This window comes from Hemitrygon akajei, chromosome 4, assembly GCF_048418815.1.
Source record: "Hemitrygon akajei chromosome 4, sHemAka1.3, whole genome shotgun sequence".
In the NCBI taxonomy this organism is placed as follows: Eukaryota; Metazoa; Chordata; class Chondrichthyes; order Myliobatiformes; family Dasyatidae; genus Hemitrygon; species Hemitrygon akajei.
Genome location: NC_133127.1, coordinates 144,042,271 through 144,061,521, shown reverse-complemented (window position 1 = coordinate 144,061,521; position 19,251 = coordinate 144,042,271). Strand labels below are relative to the sequence as shown.

The window sequence follows — 19,251 nt, the reverse complement described above, 5'->3', positions numbered from 1 at the left end:
TTGTCCCCTGTTATTATTTCTCCGGCTTCATTTTGTAGCGGTCCTATATCCACTCTCATCTCCCTTTTATTTTTTATACACTTGAAAGAGCTTTTTCTACTCACCTTGATATTGTTTGCTCACTTGCTTCCATATTTCATTTTTTCCCTCCTAATGATTTGAATGCCTCCTCTTTTGCCTTTATATTAGATTTGACTTCCCTCGTCAGCCACAGGTGTACTATTTTGCCAGTTGACTTTTTTTTGTTGATTTGAATACATCTATCCTGCACCTTCCTCATTTGTCCCAGAAACTCACGCCATTGCTGCTCTGTTATCATCCCTACCAACATCTCCTTTCAATTTGCTATTTTTCTTTACAGTTAATGTTATCATCTGATGATATCTTTGGCTAGCATACAAAAATTTCTGGCATGTGGCCCAATGGGATCACTTTTTATGAAGTCCCCAGCAACAAAGTGCAAGTTCTGCACAAGACGTTTCATGGTCTTTCACAGGATCTAATCATGGATAAACCTTCCTAATGATTCATTTGGGGTTTTTATTTGTTCACTGTTTTTCCAGTCTTTTGCTTATTTAACAGAAACAAGCTAATGAAGCACACAGGGATGTCCTTCCCCAGCTCCATAGTGAATCAAACATGTTCGAATGCATTGTTAAAATTGTTAATCCTTTCACAACATGTAAACAAAATTTGGATTTTGAAGCAGGTAAAACTTGTCCAATTCTATACTATTTATTTCACTATATTAATGAAGAAAGGTTGTGCATTTTCACCTGTAAGCTTGAGTTATCCACCATGCACAATTGTTCTTGGATTTTTTGGAGTTCTTCTTGCTGCCACGTTATGTTTGCTTGGAGAATTCGCGTCCGTTGCTCTAATTGGTCTTTGAGAGACTGAATCACGTCGAACTGTGCTAAGAACTGGTACATTTAATATAAGGTATTAAATCTGTTCATTATTAAATCAGATACATCTCATGTGAATAAATACAATTCACAATGTAGTCAGAAATGAGTCTGATTCATGCACACATATAGTAACTACCATTTTCAGATGGCTATTTTGTGGGACTGCATGAGAGGAAGACCAGATGATATGGAGGGGTATAAATTCAGTAAGTTCTCTGCCATGAGACTTTCAACCCCATGTTGTGTAAACTAATGGCCTACTCACTTACCTGAAACCTCGCTTCTCAATGGCCCAATGCTCAGATTGCATTCTTTCTCCTCACTGAGATCGAAGACCTCCTACAATCCTAACTGCAGCCTCAAACATTCTCCTGTTAGTTTTGCCCATGAAAGTCAGCATTACAACCACTCGCAGCTCCCCAACATCAGGATCGTGTAAGACTGCTGTCACATCTCACACTCTGGTGCTCACTGCTACATTTCAGGTTACTCAGGCTCCGTACTCAAATAGATGGAATTTCTGTTCGTATCTTTCTGCCCTCGGGAGCAGACAGTGCAAGTATAGACATCTGGCTGCATTCAGGCTTTGCCAAAATACTGACATAATGAGCCTGAATCATATTCTTACAGAGATATTCATGCCTGGAGAGCCAGCCTGTAATAGCCCTGGAGTCTCCATGCTCCTCTTGCATAAAGGACAAGCTCCCACAGGTAGATTCCTTCACCCTGTCCAGGTCCACCTGAAACCCTGGAAGTAAGCCTCCAATCAAAGCAGAATCCACTCAGTCAGCAGCAACCCTCCTGTGGCACAGCAGAGTTGCTTGTAAATTGGTAGAAAAACCGTCTACAGAGAGCACGCCTGTTATGCAACATTGTGACAACTGCAAGACTCCACAACATTTCAGTAGTGAAACTAGGAAACCTAAACACATTGTTCTTTGAATCTTCCATTGAAGTTCATGTTTATTATGCAACTTTCACAAACAGCCTGAGGGTTGACAGGGCTTATTCATTCTGGCATTCTGGAATATAGCAAATATTAATTTCAACATCAACCAGTCTCCAGATCTGAGTATGGATTGTAGATTGAGTTTAAAATGCAGCTCAGAAAGATGGTGTTTTTGGAGCTGCAGACTGGGGTTGTTTGCAAACTAAGAAACGCTCATTGACCTGAGATGTCTGCATATGCATGAATGCATTCAGTTTGGGTGTCTGGAGTATTGGTATGAAGATCTAGGTGCTTGAAAATTATACATGATTCAAAGGAAGCATTACAGATACATTGTAACTATAGAATTGTCCTCCTGTCACCTTTGATCTTTAACATATAAAATGTCATGTCATATCGGGTCAGGGTGCCTCTGCTAAGGGTGTCTCCAGTACGATGCCTGCTTGTGTGCTGAATGAAGACCCCTATATCACCAGCTTCAGTGTCTCCTGGTGACTTCATTCAGTCACATCTGCAGTGATCCACAGTGTTCATTTTAATACCAAAAAGATTGTGAAGGGCAATTTACATGCCGGATTGTTTAAAAAAGAAAATGATTACATTAAACTAGCCATTAAATGCAAAGACCTCAAAGCATAAAGTTTTTGATCTGAACCAAGGTCTGGAGCATCATCCTTTACAGACTAAACAGTAGTTTCATATCAGAATTAAAGGAAAGTATTCAAAAGTAAGTTATCGTAGATTTTAGGATATCAGAGGGATTAAGATATATGGGGTGAATGGAGAAAAATGGTTCAGAGGTAGAAAAACAGTTGAGGTTTTATTGAATGACAGAGCAGCTACAGGGGTTGATAGTCTGATTCTTGCGTTCATCACACACTTCAGAATTGATAAGGAAGCATATAACCTCATTAGTCACTCAGGTAGGGAACATGGTCAAAGTGAAGATTAAAAAAAATGAATAAGAAATGTTCAAAATCTAATTTTCAGTAATTTTATGTATGATTTATCTCTGGGTTACCCTGTATATCAATGTGGTTGAGATTATGAACAAATGTACAGAGAAATTATTGAAAATACAATCACACAATTAAATGAGGTATTTGCTAACCTGTGTCATTGACGAAGGCTGCAATTCTACTTTAGCTTGGGACAACAATGACTGCAAAGGTAAATCAAGAGATGGATTTGACATTAAATACACCCTGGATTAAGATAGTTTTTTAAATGCTAAACAAGAGACAACCCAAAGGTATCTACTAGTTTCATTGGACACAGTAAAGAAGTTTCTGTCAAGAAAATTTTGGTCAATGTGAGTCAATACTTTGCAGTAAGTATGGGGACATATAAATTGTCGAAAAATAACTCAGTTAATTAGTAATTACCTAGAAGTAGAATGAAATGCAGATATAAAACAACTTTGAATTAATGGGTTTGCATTTGTAATTCATTCAGCAACCATTTTTATCCCCATGTTGTAACTGAATCATGGCATACATGATACAAAAGTGAACAATAATAATTGCAATCAGGTAAAAATATTCTGCACAATTCTTATATCAGAGCACATAACAAAAAGAAGAAAAAATGATTTGCATTTTTCTAGCACATCAGTTGGACCAGGTATTGGATAACTCCCCCCCCCCCCCTGCCCCCCCCTCTCTTTACACACACACAGTTTAATGTGGAAATCAGGAAGTTGTCCAAACTGCTTTCCAGCTCCTCAAGTCTCAATACCAATACCACAATATCTTGCTGAAAGAATGAGCATTCAAACACATGAATGTTAGAATTTTTGTGCTGGTAAGACCATTTTTAAGTTGAACCAGAAGCTGTTGGTCAATAAAACCTTCCCTCAGTCAAATTTTCACAAGCTAGGCAGCTGATGTTTTAATTTTTAAGCTACATGCATGCTGGCATTTATTGCCTATCCCTATTTTTCTTTGAAACAGTGGTTAGGCACCTTCTGAATCACTGCAGCTTCCTGTTGAAACTATTTTCATAATGTTGTTGTGAAGAGATACATTGTTGATGAAGGTACAAAAGACATACAGTGAATTATAGTTATTTGAGACTCATTGGGAGAAGTACATTTTGTCCCAGTTAAGAAGCTGTATGCTCTGATTAACTGATGGCCCAATTAAGCAGAATCCACTGTATTTCTAAACCAGGATCGTGTATGAAACTGGGTGCTGGTGCTTCCATGTTCCTGCTGCCTTATCTTTCTCGGTGGTAGAGGTGTGAGTTTGAGGATGTAGTGCATTTTCTTGATGCCACACACTGCAGCCATGGAGCAATGACGGTGATAGATTTGATTCTGTAGTGTTCTAATCCAGAAGGGATATACCGTATGCTACCAAGCTTTGATTCTTAGTAGAGCTGGTAAGTCGATAGTAATTCATCATACCCCTGACTTGAGTCTCGCAGATGGTGACGAGGCCTTTGGATGTCACTTACCACAGGATACCCAGCCTTTCAGCAGCTTTTGAAGCCACAATATTTATCTGCTTGGTCCAGCTGAACTTCTAACCAATAATGACCACCAAGGATGCGAATGGGGGTGACTCATTCACTGCTACGCCACAGACGGTCTCCTGTTGAAGCTGTGTACTGCCTGGACTCCATGTGGCACAAACATTCTCATCACTTACTGTTGCATGTAGACTTGGGCTGCATCATTTGATAACAGTTTGCAAATGGAATTGAACATCAAGCAATCAGTGATTAATCAAATTTCTGAGCTGATAACAGAATTAAGATCGGCAACGACACAGCTGAAGATGAACCGGCCCGTCTTAAGTGGATGGTCCACAAATAAGACAGTTCGTCCACTACAGACTATGCAGCCTTAAGGTATGTCATCCAGTTCCCAGACTAGTGACCCCTGCTGGGTAACAGGGACCTGTGTTAAACAACCAAACTGATGAATCCTTACTGAAGCCTGCAAATTCTAAACTAAAAAATAGAAGAAAAGGATGAAACTGAGAGAAAGACAGAGGGAGTTGGAAAGAGAGTTTTGGATAGAAAGAGTAAGTTAAATGCTGAAAGGACTGAGCAGGTCAACCACTATGACCTAAAACATCAACTCTGTCTCTCTCTCCATTTATGTTGCTCGAACGGCTGAGTTTCCAGCATTTTCTGTTTCTGTTTCTGTTTTATTAATATTGTATGTTTGGTAATTCCACTAAAGCATCACCATTCTAAGCTGCTAAATGATGAAGAACCCGTACCTGCTCTGTGACAGCTGGATGTAGCAGTACTCCTGTATCATGTTGCACCGATGGTGTTGTCTGCAAGGCCATTGCAGTAGGCTCTGACAGCACCTTGCTCTGGGTTGCTGAGAAAGAATGAAACACCACATTTAATTTGTATACAATTGTAATACACACACAGACAAGAAGTTCTAGTGCAGGGTTGATGGAACTCTTTAAGATGTTTTCACAGGAAAAGTTTCATACGACTTTGTGCCAACTAGACAGTTTTGAGAACACATAACAGCGGATGATACTTTCTGAAATCCAAATCAGCGATAATCTTCTAAAAAATTCTCTCATATGCCGATCGATCCCCGCGGGACACATCCACCAACCTCAAAGAGCTGCCAACAACACACTGCATCGATGGAAACCTGCAAAGATGCACTATTTACCAAGGAACTATGGGAAAAGAGCTGGGCTGCTGGTCAGATTGAAGCGGAGGGGCTTTAGGGTCCCTCTGCCCACCATCCTACTAGCTAATGTGCAAGCCATAGAGAACAAGGTGGATGATCTTAAAGGGAGACTCACCTACTGCAGGGAGATGCAGAACTGCTGTGTATTCTGTTTCACAGAGACCTGGCTCTCCCCTGCCACCCCCGACTGTGCCATCCGACCAGAGGGATTTTCGATCCATCGGATGGACCGCACGGCGTCTTCAGGCAAGACGAAGGGTGGTGGTGTCTGCCTACTGATCAACACTGTGTGGTATTGGGACACAGTGGCACTGACAAGCTCCTGCAGTTCGTACCTGGAACATCTGTCCCTATTATCTGCCACAGGAATTCACCTTGGTCATACTGACAACGGCCTACATTCCCCCCCCCCCCCCCCCCAGGCAGACGTGGAGTGTGCTGTGAATACACTGTATGCCTGAACTTGAGACCAGGTATCCGGAGGCTTTGCTCATTACAGCTGGGGACTTTAACCAGGCCAACCTCAGAAAAGTGCTGCCGAAGTTATACCAACATGTCTCCTGCTCCACTAGAGGCCCGAATATACTTGACCACTGCTACACAGCAGTCAAAGATGCCTACCATTCCGTCCAACGACCTCACTTCGGAAAATCGGACCATCAGGCCGTACTCCTCCTCCCGGCTTACAAACAGAAACTGAAGCGGGAGGTCACGGTGTCAAAAGTGGTGTCGCGTTGGACAGAGGAAACGGATGAGGTCCTCTGTGACCGCTTTGAATCGGTGGACTGGTTAGTATTCAAGGACTCGGCAGCTAACCTTGATGAGTATGCCTCAGCTGTTGAAAGATTGGAGCGACTGGGCTTGTATACACTGGAATTTAGAAGGATGAGAGGGGATCTGATTGAAACATATAAGATTATTAAGGGATTGGACACGCTGGAGGCAGGAAGCATGTTCCCGCTGATGGGTGAGTCCAGAACTAGAGGCCACAGTTTAAGAATAAGGGGTAGGCCATTTAGAACAGAGATGCGGAAAAACTTTTTTCACCCAGAGAGTGGTGGATATGTGGAATGCTCTGCCCCAGAAGGCAGTGGAGGCCAAGTCTCTGGATGCATTCAAGAGAGAGTTAGATAGAGCTCTTATCGATAGCGGGGTCAATGGATATGGGGAGAGGGTAGGAACGGGGTACTGATTGTGTATGATCAGCCATGATCACAGTGAATGGCGGTGCTGGCTAGAAGGGCCGAATGGCCTACTCCCGCACCTACTGTCTATTGTCTATTGTCATGGATTTTATCTGGAAATGCACAGGGGACTGTGTGTCTCGTAAGACGATCGGGGTATTCCCTAACCGGAAACCTTGGATGAATTATGAGGTCCAGTCCCTTTTGAAGGCTAGAGCTGTGGCTTTTAGGTCCGGGGATACCAGTCGCCACACGGAAACCAGGCATGAACTCCAGAAAGCCATTATGGGCACCAAGAGGCAATATTGAGCCAAGTTGGAAGCCCAGGCTAACCTGGGCTACCATAGTCTACTGGCTTCCAAGTTGGATGCCGGTAGACTATGGCAGGGTCTAAATGAGATCACTGGGTGCAAAGAAAAGGCTGGGAATATCAATAACTGTAGCACTTCTCTTCCTGATGAACTTAATGTATTCCACGCAAGATTCGAACAGAAGAAGAGCGTATCGCCCCCTCTGGATGAACCAGACATGGTGGCATCGAGACTCATCGTCACCGAGGAAGACATTAGAAGAGCCTTCCTGAACATAAATCCAAGGAAGGCGACGGGCCCAGATGGTGTCCTGGGATGGGTTCTCTGGGCCTGTGCAAGCGAGCTAGCTGGAGTGTTTGCTGACATCTTCAACTGCTCCCTGCTTCAGTCTAAGATCCCGTCGTGTTTTAAGAAGGCAACGATAATCCCGGTGCTGAAGAAAAGCAAGGTGGCATGCCTGAATGACTATCGACCTGTGGCTCTGACATCAATTGCTATGAAGTGCTTCGAGCGATTGGTTATGGCACACAACAACCATAACCTACCGGTCAACCTCGATGCTTTGCAATTCACCTACCGGAGCAACAGGTCAATGGCAGATGCCATCTCTCTGGCACTACATTCCTCCTTAGAACACCTGGAGAATAAAGACGCATATGTAAGGCTCCTTTTCATCGACTACAGCTCTGCCTTTAATACCATCATTCCAAATAAACTGATTCCTAAGCTCCAGAACCTGGGTCTTAGCACTCAGATCCGCAGCTGGATCTTCAACTTCCTCACAGACAGGACCCAAGCTGTAAAAATAGGGGACAAGCTCTCCTCTACAATCACTCTGAGCACCGGTGCCCCACAAGGCTGTGTACTCAGCCCCCTGCTGTACTCACTGTACACCCATGATTGTGTAGCCAAGTTTCCATCGAACTCAATATATAAGTTTGCTGATGACACCACAATGGTAGGCCATATCTTGGGTAATGATGAGTCTGAGTACAGGGAGGAAATTAAGAACCTGGTGGCATGGTGCGAAGACAATAACCTATCCCTCAACGTCAGCAAGACGAAGGAATTGGTTGTTGACGTTAGAAGGAGTAGCAGACCGCATGACCCCATCTACATCGGTGGTATGCAGGTGGAACAGGTCAAAAGCTTTAATTTCCTTGGGGTGAATATCACAAATGACCTGACTTGGTCTAACCAAGCAGAGTCCACTGCCAAGAAGGCCAACCAGCGCCTTTACTTCCTGAGAAAGCTGAAGAAATTTGGCCTGTCCCCTAAAACCCTCACTAATTTTTATAGATGCACTGTAGATAGCATTATTCTAGGGTGCATCACAACCTGGTATGGAAGTTGTCCTGTCCAAGACAGGAAGAAGCTGCAGAAGATCGCGAACATAGCCCAGCACATCACACAAACCAATCTTCCATCCTTGGACTCACTTTACACCGCATGCTGCCAGGATAATCAAGGACACGATCCACCCAGCCAACACACTTTTTGTCCCACTTCCCTCCGGGAGAAGGTTCAGGAACTTGAAGATTCGTACGGCCAGATTTGGGAACAGCTTCTTTCCAACTGTGATAAGACTGCTGAACGGATCCTGACCCGGATCTGGGCCGTACCTTCCAAATATCCGGAACTGACTTGCACTACCTTACTTTCCTTTTTCTATTTTCTAATTATGATTTATAATTTAAATTTTTATTATATTTACTTTGATTTGTACTTCAGAGAGCGCGAAGCCCAGAATCAAATATCACTGTGATGATTGTACGCTCTAGTATCAATTGTTTGGTGACAATAAAGTAAAGTAGTAATTTTGAGCTTTATCATTGATTAATGAATTAGTAATAACAATTACGGACCTTTTAAAGGAGAAAGGAAAAGGGAAAGTAAGGTAGTGCAAGTCAATTCTGGATACTTGGAAGGTACGGCCCAGATCCGGGTCAGGATCCGTTCAGCAGTCTTATCACAGTTGGAAAGAAGCTGTTCCCAAATCTGGCCGTACGAATCTTCAAGCTCCTGAACCTTCTCCCGGAGGGAAGTGGGACAAAAGGTGTGTTGGCTGGGTGGGTCGTGTCCTTGATTATCCTGGCAGCACTGTTCCGACAGCATGTGGTGTAAAGTGAGTCCAAGGATGGAAGATTGGTTTGTGTGATGTGCTGGGCTATGTTCACGATCTTCTGCAGCTTCTTCCTGTCTTGGACAGGACAACTTCCATACCAGGTTGTGATGCACCCTAGAATAATGCTTTCTACGGTGCATCTGTTGCTATTTATGTGTGTTTATTGTTTTATATTAATATAATAGACAGATTGAAATAAATGAAGCATTTTAGAAGACCTGTTCAAAAATTAATATTAATCTTTTAAAACGACAATTGAAAATTAACATAAATTCTAAATAGTATTGTTATTGTACCTCATATACAGTATAACATAAGAAATGTGAATATGAAATTAATTAACATTGGTTCCTATTTGTAAAAGATTAAGAATAGGAAAACAAATGCACTGAACTCTTAGTGGGCCTATTGTTGCTGCACTAATGATGACAAATATATTATATCCGGCTATTATTTTGGTTGTTTGGAGAGCAATGCATGTAAGACTGGGCACATCAGTAATCTACTCCTATAATTAGACTTGACCAAGTCCATAACTGAAAACAATGACTCACATGCATATTCATGAAGACACTAAGCTACATAAAGTGTTTACTGTTATTATCATTGAACATCCAGTGGTCACGCACTAATGACAGAAAAACTAGACGCAGAATGAAGCCAATGCCAACTGGTCCAACCTATTACTATCCAAATACTGAACAGTCCGCTGGATCTGCGAGGATTTCAGAACATTTCACCCACTGTCCTGTGTTCTTACAAATGTCTACTCAGTGAGACTCTTCCTGTGAAAACATCTCAGCATTCTTAGTTTGTAAAAAACATACTGTAGCGATGAACTACATACAGAGCTAAAGACGACACGCATTTCAAGTCATTTCGAGACTAGTTTATTCAAACTTCGCGGCGCTGGCATTTAATCCCTAGCGCCCGCCTTCTCCGAGTGGAAATGACGTCAGAGGTGCATTACCAAAGTCTCCCCCGCACGCTGGCTATTTGTGAGCCGGTTCGCCTGCGCAGAAAGTGGGTCGCCACATAACCCCCCCCCCCCCCAGAACCGGCAATACACCCCCCAATGTCCACAGTCTGGATCAGCCTCTGTTTGGGAGGTCGGCCTCTGCGCCGTGGTGCCTGAACCTCGATCGGCTGCGCCAAGTCCACATGGGCTGGTTTGAGTTGGTCCACCGTGAAAACCTCCTCTCTCCTCCCAATGTCCAGTACGAATGTGGACCCGTTGTTTCTGATCACCTTGAATGGCCCCTTGTACAGCCGCTGTAGCGGTGCCCGGTGTCCGCCCCTTTGTACAAACACAAACTTACAGTTCTGCAGGTCTTTGGGTACATGGGCCGGGGTCCGTCTGTGATGTGAAGTTGGTACGAGGGCCAGGTTGCCGAGCCTTTCACATAGTCTGTCCAGGACTGCTGCGGGTTCTTCCTCTTGCCCCCTTGGGGCTGGTATGAACTCTCCTGGGACGGCCAGGGGAGCGCCGTACACCAACTCGGCCGACGAGGCGTGCAGATCCTCTTTGGGCGCTGTGCGAATTCCAAGCAGCACCCAGGGAAGCTCGTCCACCCAGTTAGGTCCTCTCAGGTGGGCCATGAGAGCTGACTTCAAGTGACGGTGGAAGCGTTCCACTAGTCTGTTCGACTGTGGGTGGTAGGCAGTTGCGTGGTGTAGCTGTGTTCCCAACAGGCTGGCCACAGCCGACCACAGGCTGGAGGTGAACTGAGCGCCTCTGTCGGAGGTAATGTGGGCCGGTACCCCGAAGCGTGCTACCCAGTTTGCAATCAGTGCTCGGGCGCAGGAATCAGCAGATGTGTTGGTGAGTGGGACCGCCTCTGGCCACCTCGTGAACCGGTCTACCATAGTTAGGAGGTACCGCGCTCCTTGGGACACTGGTAGGGGGTCCACGATATCCACGTGAATGTGGACGAACCTCCGATGGGTGGGTTCAAACTGCTGTGGTGGGGCGTTAGTGTGCCGCTGCACCTTGGCTGTTTGGCACTGCGCGCACGTTCTGGCCGATTCACTGACCTGCTTGCGAAATCCGTGCCACGCAAACTTGCTGGAGACCAGCCGGACAGTTGTCCTGATATATGGGTGCACCAAACCGTGTATGGAGTTGAAAACTCGCTGCCTCCAGGCTGCCGGGACGATGGGGCGAGGTTGGCCGGTAGCCATGTCGCACAGGAGGGTCCTCTCACCTGGGCCTACAAGGAAGTCCTGCAGCTGCAAACCCGAGACTGCGGTCCTGTAGCTGGGCATCTTGTCGTCTGCCTGCTGCGCCTCCGCCAGTGCTGCATAGTCCACCCCCAGGGACAGGGCCTGGACAGCTGGTCTGGAGAGTGCATCCGCCACGACGTTTTCCTTTCCTGAGACATGCTGGATGTCCGTCGTGTACTTGGAGATGTAGGACAGATGTCGCTGCTGGTGAGCCAACAAGGGATCGGACACCTTCGTGAACGCGAAGGTCAACGGTTTGTGGTCCGCGAACGCAGTGAACGGCCTGCCTTCTAAGAAGTACCTGAAATGCTGGATTGCCAGGTACAGTGCCAACAGCTCCCAGTCGAAAGCACTGTACTTGAGTTCAGGTGGTCGTAGGTGCTTGCTGAAGAACGCCAAGGGTTGCCAGCGCTCCTCGATGAGCTGCTCCAGCACCCCACCAACTGCTGTGTTGGCTGCGTCCACCGTGAGGGCGGTCAGAACGTCCGTTCTGGGGTGCACCAACATCGCGGCATCTGCCAAGGCTTCCTCGGCTTTAACGAAAGTGGCCGCGGCCTCCTCGTCCCAAGTAATGTCCTTGCCTTTACCCGACATCAGGGTGTACAAAGGGCGCATGATACGGGCTGCTGAGGGGAGGAAACGGTGGTAGAAGTTCACCATACCAACGAACTCCTGTAGGCCTTTGACCGTGTTGGGCCGGGCAAAGTGGCGGATCACGTCTATCTTGGTGGGCAGAGGTGTTGCCCCGTCTTTGGTAATCCTGTGGCCCAGGAAGTCAATGGTATCGAGACCGAACTAGCATTTGGCCAGGTTGATCGTGAGGCCGAAATCACTCAGGCGGGAGTAGAGCTGGCGGAGGTGGGACAGAAGCTCCTGACGACAACTGCTGGCTATAAGGATGTTGTCCAAATAGATGAACGCAAAGTCCAGGTCACGTCCCACCGCGTCCATTAGCCGCTGGAACGTCTGTGCGGCACTCTTCAGGCCGAACGGCATTCAGAGGAACTCGAACAGGCCGAACGGGGTGATAAGTGCTGTTTTGGGGATCTCTTCAGGGTGCACCGGGATTTGATGGCATCCCCGGACGAGGTCTACTTTGGAAAATATTCTTGCCCTGTGCAGGTTTGCTGCAAAGTCCTGTATGTGCGGCACAGGGTAGCGGTCTGGAGTTGTAGCCTCGTTCAGTCTGCGGTAGTTGCCACGTGGTCTCCAGCCCCCAGCCGCTTTGGGCACCATGTGCAGGGGGGAGGCCCATGGGCTGTCAGAACTCCGTACGATCCCCAATTCCTCCATCCTCTTGAACTCCTCCTTCGCAAGGCGGAGTTTTTCCAGGGGGAGCCTTCGTGCGCGGGCGTGGTGGGGTGGTCCCTTGGTCGGGATGTGGTGCTGAACCCCGTGTCTGGGCATGGCTGCCGTGAACTGCGGTGCCAGAATCGATGGAAAGTCCGCCAGGATTCTGGAGAATTTGTTGTCCGACAGCATGATGGAGTCCAGGTGTGGGGCCGGCAACTTGGCTTCATCCAGGGAGAACGTCTGGAAAGTCTCGACATGTACCAGTCTTTTCCCTTGCAAGTCGACCAGCAGGCTGTGAGCTCGCAAGAAGTCCACCCCCAGGAGTGGTTGGGCCACCGCGGCCAGTGTGAAGTCCCACGTGAACCGGCTGGTGCCGAACTGCAGCTGCACTGTGTGGGTGCCGTAGGTCCGTATTGTGCTGCCGTTTGCAGCTCTCAGGGTGGGTCCTGGCTTCCTGTTGTGGGTGTCGTACCCCATCGGGGGCAAGACGCTGATCTCTGCTCCGGTGTCGACCAAGAAGCGGAGTCCCGACTATTTGTCCCAGACGTACAGGAGGCTGTCCTGGTGACCATCCGCCATAGTCATTAGCAGCAGCTGGCCCTTGCAGGGCGGGCGACAACGGTGGGCTTTTGTGCCCCACCGCTGCTGGTAGAAACACCACTGTTCATTGGCCTCCTCACTCCTGCCTCTGTGTTGTGTGCGCCCCTCTGCCGGGCCTGGTCTGGTCCGCTGTTGGGCACGTGGCCTGGTAATCTGACCAACGGACGCCAGGCTTTCCACAGCACGTCTGCCCGGGCCGCCACCTTCCGGGGGTCACTGAAATTTGCGTCAGCCAGCAGCAGATGTATGTCCTCGGGCAGTTGTTCTAGGAACGCTTGCTCGAAAATGAGACAGGGCTTGTGTCCGTCAGCAAGGGCCAGCATCTCGTTCATCAATGCTGACGGCAGTCTGTCTCCCAAACTGTCCAGGTGAAGCAGGCGGGCACCCCGCTCATGCCGTGAGAGGCCAAAGGTCCCAATGAGCAGCGCTTTGAATGCTTCATATTTGCCTTCTTCCGGGGGCGACTGTATGAAATCTGCAACCTGGGCCGCTGTCTCCTGGTCAAGGGCGCTCACCACGTGATAATAACGCGTGGAATCAGAAGCTATCTGCCGAATCTGGAACTGGGCTTCTGCTTGGCTAAACCACACACGTGGTCGCAGCATCCAGAAAATCGGCAGTTTTAGCGAAACTGCGTGAACAGATGAAGAGTCGGTCATCTTTGGTCCAAATCCCGTTTGGACCGTCGGGGTCACCAATGTAGCGATGTACTACATACAGAGCTAGAGACAACGACACGCAGTCGGTAAGTCGTTTCGAGACTAGTTTATTCAAACTTAATCCCTAGCGCCCGCCCTCTCCGGGCAGAAATGACATCAGAGGTGCATTACCAAAGTCTCCCCCCGCGCGCTGGCTATTTGTGAGCCGGTTCGCCTGCGCAGAAAGTGGGTCGCCACAATAAGCTGTTTGTCACAGTAAAGTTAATCATTATGTATCTTTTTTACTATATGTGAGGTTTAAAGAATTGAGGGAGGCGCTGCAAGCTGCAAGCAAACAAAAATTTATGCACGTGCCACCTTGGGCCTAAGTGCTGTAGGTGTGCCAACCCTGAAGGATGTGCTGGATAGGGGTGGCAGCAGGACCCCAATCACTCATGTTGTTTGCCTGCCTCAGCAGGTTTCAGCAGTGCCTGTAGCTTAAGAATGAGGGCAAAAGGCAATAATTTGGACAACTGGTGAAAGCAGTGCCTTGTGAGGGAATTGGAGACTCCCTATACACTCACAACTGTGTGGCTAGGTTCTGCCTTACTTCATCTGCAAGTTTGCAGGTAACACCACCATAATGACTTGCAGATAATACCACCATAATGAGCCTTATCTGAAATCATAAAGAGTCAGAGCACAAGAAGAACATACAGAGCCTAGTGACAGGTGTCATGACAATGACCTTTACCTCAGTATCAGAAAACAAAGAGCTGGACATTGACTACAGGACATGGTCCTGAGCTGCTGAGGTTGAGAGTTTCAAGTTCCTCAGAGTGAACATCACCGGCCTGGGTCCAACCACAATGACAACGTGACCAAGAAAGCGGAAGAGCACCTCTACTTCACGTACAGGAGTGAGATCGATCAGCTGGTTGAATGGTGTCACAAAAACAAATTTGCGCTCAATGTCAGTAACCAAGGATTGATTGTGGACTTCAGGAAGGGGATGCCAAGGAAACTCACACCAGTCCTTATCGATAGGTCAACAGTGGAAAGAATGAGCAGTTTCAAGTTCCTGGTGTCAACATTTCAGAAGATCTGTCTTGGCCCCAACATATTGATGCAATTATGAAAAGAGCATGTTACTGGCTATGTTGTATTAGGAGTTTGAGGAGATTCAATACATCACTAAAGACTCCAGGCAAATTTCTACAGATGTACCATGGAGAGTATTCTAACTAGTTGCATCACCATCTGGAATGAATTGTCCAATGCACAGGATCATAAGAAGCAGCAAGGAGTGTAAACTCAGCCAGCTTTGTCATGGCACTTGCCTCCCCACCATCAAGGACATCTTCTATAGCTGGCATTCAACAGTAAGGTCCTTCACCATCCAGAACATAGCCTATTCTCATTGCTCGCGTTAAAGAGGAGGTACAGGAGCCTGAAGTCACACTCACAATGTTTTAGGAACAGCTTCTTCCACTCTCCCATCAGATTTCTGAACGGACAATGAATTGATGAACACTACCCTCACCATCACTATTTAAGCTTTTTTTGTTATATATATATATATATATATATATATAGCCATCTGTTGTCAGAGTCAACCATGGATATTGTGTCCTAGTTGTCTCTGTGATATGCAAGCCAGCGATGCACGATATGGAAAGCAAGCTGTTGCCCGTGCAACTGGCTTCCCTTCCCCATGCAGTTGATGAATTCAAAGGAACCACAGAGACCGATACAGTTAGGCACCAGCGGTGTCGCAGGAGTTGCCATTCAGCATTGAATTCAATGTAGGACTGCCTAAGGGCTTCAAGGTCTGGATTTTTTCCTCGGGGTTTATTCCCAAAGCCTTCCCCATTGTTGGGTATAGCCACAGGGCAGTGGAGGTTTGAGATCACAGTTTCCCTCTCCTAGGGCTGGACTTGGTTGTCAAAGGCTATCTGAGGCATGGCATTGGGAGCATTTAATAGGTAGTGGGAGCTTATTTCCACTATCTGAATCTGGCTATTACAACCTTAATGTGATATCTCTCTCTCATACACACACACCTGCTGTGGAGCAGTTGTGCCGGTTTGGAAATTGGAGCATATTCAAGTTGCTTCTCAGGCAGGAGTCTGCACAAACACTGCTTGTGATCTACATTTTAGGCAAATTTACAAATAAGTGACATATTAAATAATTAAGGGTAAACTAATTCCAGAAAATATCAAAATCATCTGCTATGAGGCATATTATAAAGTACAGATTACAGATTTCTAAGTTGTAGCACAATGTAAAATTTTTACCCCCAGAAGATTCCCAAATAACAGAACACAAGTAACACCTACATGCAGATTCCGACATCGAGGTATGAGATGATTTGCGTGAGGTCTGAGATGAAGAAGAAGGTGATGGGCTGCCAGTGAGCACTTCAAATGCTTTAAGATGTTGCTGTGTGTCAAGTCTTGAGTCAGGTCCCTGCACATAAATAACAACAGTAGAAAGTACTACAAGTGTGGAGACGTTACTGTTTCTGTAATGACAAAGGCAATGATAGTAGCTTTCTTGTAATGAATAATGGAATGTGGGTATTGCTGGTGAGGTCAGCATTTAATGTTCATCCCTACTTTGCTATTGGATAGTTGGTGGTGAACTGCCTTCATGAACCATCAGATCAATATAGTACGGTTTGCTGGGGTGTTCTGGAGTTTTGACTCGATAGCACTGAAGATATGATAATGGTTTTAAGTGAAGTAGCTGTATAATTCTGAATGGAACTTGCTAGCAGCAGAGTTCCCATCTGCCAGATTTCCTACATAGAGGGAGTTTCTTCAATTAATTCACAACAAAATGTCCAGTATTAGCATATACAGTATAGGTAAGATTATGTCAGAATATGAAGCAGATTGGTGGAATTGTGAAATACTTCCGCATTGTTCTTACCTTAAGTGACGAAGAAGCATCAGCCTCTGCAGTGGTATCGTCTATACTGATATCTTGTCGGCGCTGTGCCCGAACCTCAGCATAGCTGTTGCAATTAAAAAATTAATAAGACATTAACAAAAAGTATTGAGTGTATTAGAATATAAATTAATCTTGCATTTTCTAGATACAAAACATATTGCCTTTTTCCTACCGAGAAGACATGCATTTTCATCTCAGGGTTATCTTTCATTGAAATTAGTAATTCCATTAGGACAATGTTTTTATTCGTTTATAGAAAGTGGGTGTCAGTGGCAAACCGGCACTTATGGCCCATTCTTAATTGTCCTTGAGAAACTGGTGGGAAGGCACCTTCCTGATCAGCTGTGATGAATTTAATGCCACAGTACTATTGGTTATCAGTTCAAACACCTCTCCGGGAAGGACAGCAGAACGCTGATATGTATTGATGTTGCGTGACTTAGATTGGGAGATGCAGGTACCCCATTGACATTTGCCTGCCGCAGGTGATAAAAGCTCAGCATTCAGAAGGAGGCTTCGCAGAGTGCTGCAGTACGTCTTGTAAACGGTACACAACACTGACAAGGGTAAATGGAATGAATGTAGTGGACAGTGGGTATTAATCAAATGGCCTGCATGGTCTTGGATGTTATCAACATTCTTTCATGTTGTTGGAGCCCCATGCAGCCAGTCTTATTACTTGTAATATGCAATATTGCCTTTTTCAACTGTAAATATAGACTTTGTTTATTTTAATATCTTTATTAATGTAAATCAAACCAACAAAAATAAGGATTTCTTCCAGACTCTTTATCATAATGAATGTGAACATAGTGAGGTTACCTGCATTTAGTAATTCCAGAAGATACTGAAGTATAAAAAAAGCTTATTATTTCAGTGGCAAGATCTAATCACCAAAAATGCCTACTTACTGATTTTGTTAACACACAATGCACTTATTAAAGATGCTAATCCATGCTCCCTTCGTACCTCACTAACGTGTGTTTGCACACAATGAACTCTGGTTTGGAGTTCCACTGGTGATAGGTAATGTAGTAATGAGTTTGGAGCCAGATCCACTGTTGCCCTTTTGTTAAGAATCGATAGCAGCAAGACTTTCCTTTGCCAAATTGCATCACTGCAGAAAACAAAATGCATTTCTCTCAAGTTTGGTTTAAAAGAGAAACAATATTATTGTTCACAATAACTCAACGTTCCTTAAAACAGACATTTTTACAATGTTATTCAAAACATCAGTAAGTCTTGCTTTTTTGGAAAAAAATATAATTGAATAGAAAAAAATACAGATTTTTTAAAATAAGTCTATAATTTTGTCATATGTATATAAACCTGCCAGTTTAAGTATCCTTCATTAAAATATTGTTGCAAGTTTGGCAGATTTTATTCTCAATATGCTGGATGAGTTTTTCTAGCAGTCTTATATTTACACGTCACTATTTTTAACAAGAATGCAGCTTTTTACTGACATTTTAAAATCTATTTCCAAGTCTGAAACTGTTCTGGTGGGATTTATAGTCACATCCTTCAGGTCATTTGTATTACAGGATGTATTACCATAAGGAAGTGGTCTAAGACAACATTGCTAAAAATAATGGAAACTACAACTCTGGTATGGTTAGAAACTAATGCAAAGTTGCCCAGTTTACACAAGCAAGGTACTGCAGAAACCCTCTGCACTATCAGCCGGTATTGCACATGGTCAAGGATCTAGTGCTTTTGGGTAACCAGAAATAGCTGTCAAGCTACTTGGAGCATCCATGCCTGACATTGATGACAATGTGTGATATTATTAGAATAGTTTAGCAGCAAAAGAGCTGGTCATTTACTTGGGCATTTGGGAGATTGCAATTACGGTATGTATTTTATTTCATTAGGGACAAAAACAGTATAAACAAAATAAAAATCTGGATCAAGAAGCATCAGTGGTGAGAGAAGCAAGGATAATGTTTCATCATAGCCGGAAAATGTCAGAAACAAAACAAGTTTTAAGTTGCAGAGAAAGAGGGAGTAATAGAGAGAATAAAAGGGAATGTCTGATAGGATGAAGACTGTGACGAATGCAATGACACATTTAGTGTTGGCTTCAGCTGAAAGAGGATTGGGAAAGTGCGACTGGAAGAAGGGTACATAGCAGATGATGAATTTAATCTGAACTAACAGAAAAAGAGACAGGAAAAAAAAAATCAGACTCCTGTAAAAGTGAAGTAAAGACTTGACCTTCTGAACACTTGCTGTGTTGGTGAGCACTTTGGAGAAAATCTCCGTTTAGTCTGGAATTTTAACCTGAGATTCCATTTGCCTTTCACATCCCACTCTGTTTTCTTATTCAATACAAGGATACAGAAATAACTAATCTCAATGCAATCTCTTCTGATATTATATTTAAAAC

General features: G+C 45.1%; 1 protein-coding gene across 4 annotated transcripts in view; it reads right to left on the bottom strand.

Moving 5' to 3' along the window:
- The window catches only part of LOC140726724 (neuronal PAS domain-containing protein 2-like), a 114,939-nt gene that overhangs the window by 9,577 nt on the left and 86,111 nt on the right, over window positions 1-19,251 (bottom strand). For 3 of the 4 annotated variants that reach the window (XM_073043493.1, XM_073043495.1, XM_073043496.1), the window contains 6 exons: window positions 17,832-17,979; window positions 16,842-16,926; window positions 16,247-16,376; window positions 5,091-5,197; window positions 2,972-3,022; window positions 777-923 (listed from right to left, as the gene is read on the bottom strand). In XM_073043493.1, coding sequence (XP_072899594.1) covers window positions 777-923; window positions 2,972-3,022; window positions 5,091-5,197; window positions 16,247-16,376; window positions 16,842-16,926; window positions 17,832-17,979 — 668 coding nt within the window. The remainder of the gene's footprint in view (window positions 1-776; window positions 924-2,971; window positions 3,023-5,090; window positions 5,198-16,246; window positions 16,377-16,841; window positions 16,927-17,831; window positions 17,980-19,251) is intronic. The other variant, XM_073043494.1, reaches the window with a different exon arrangement.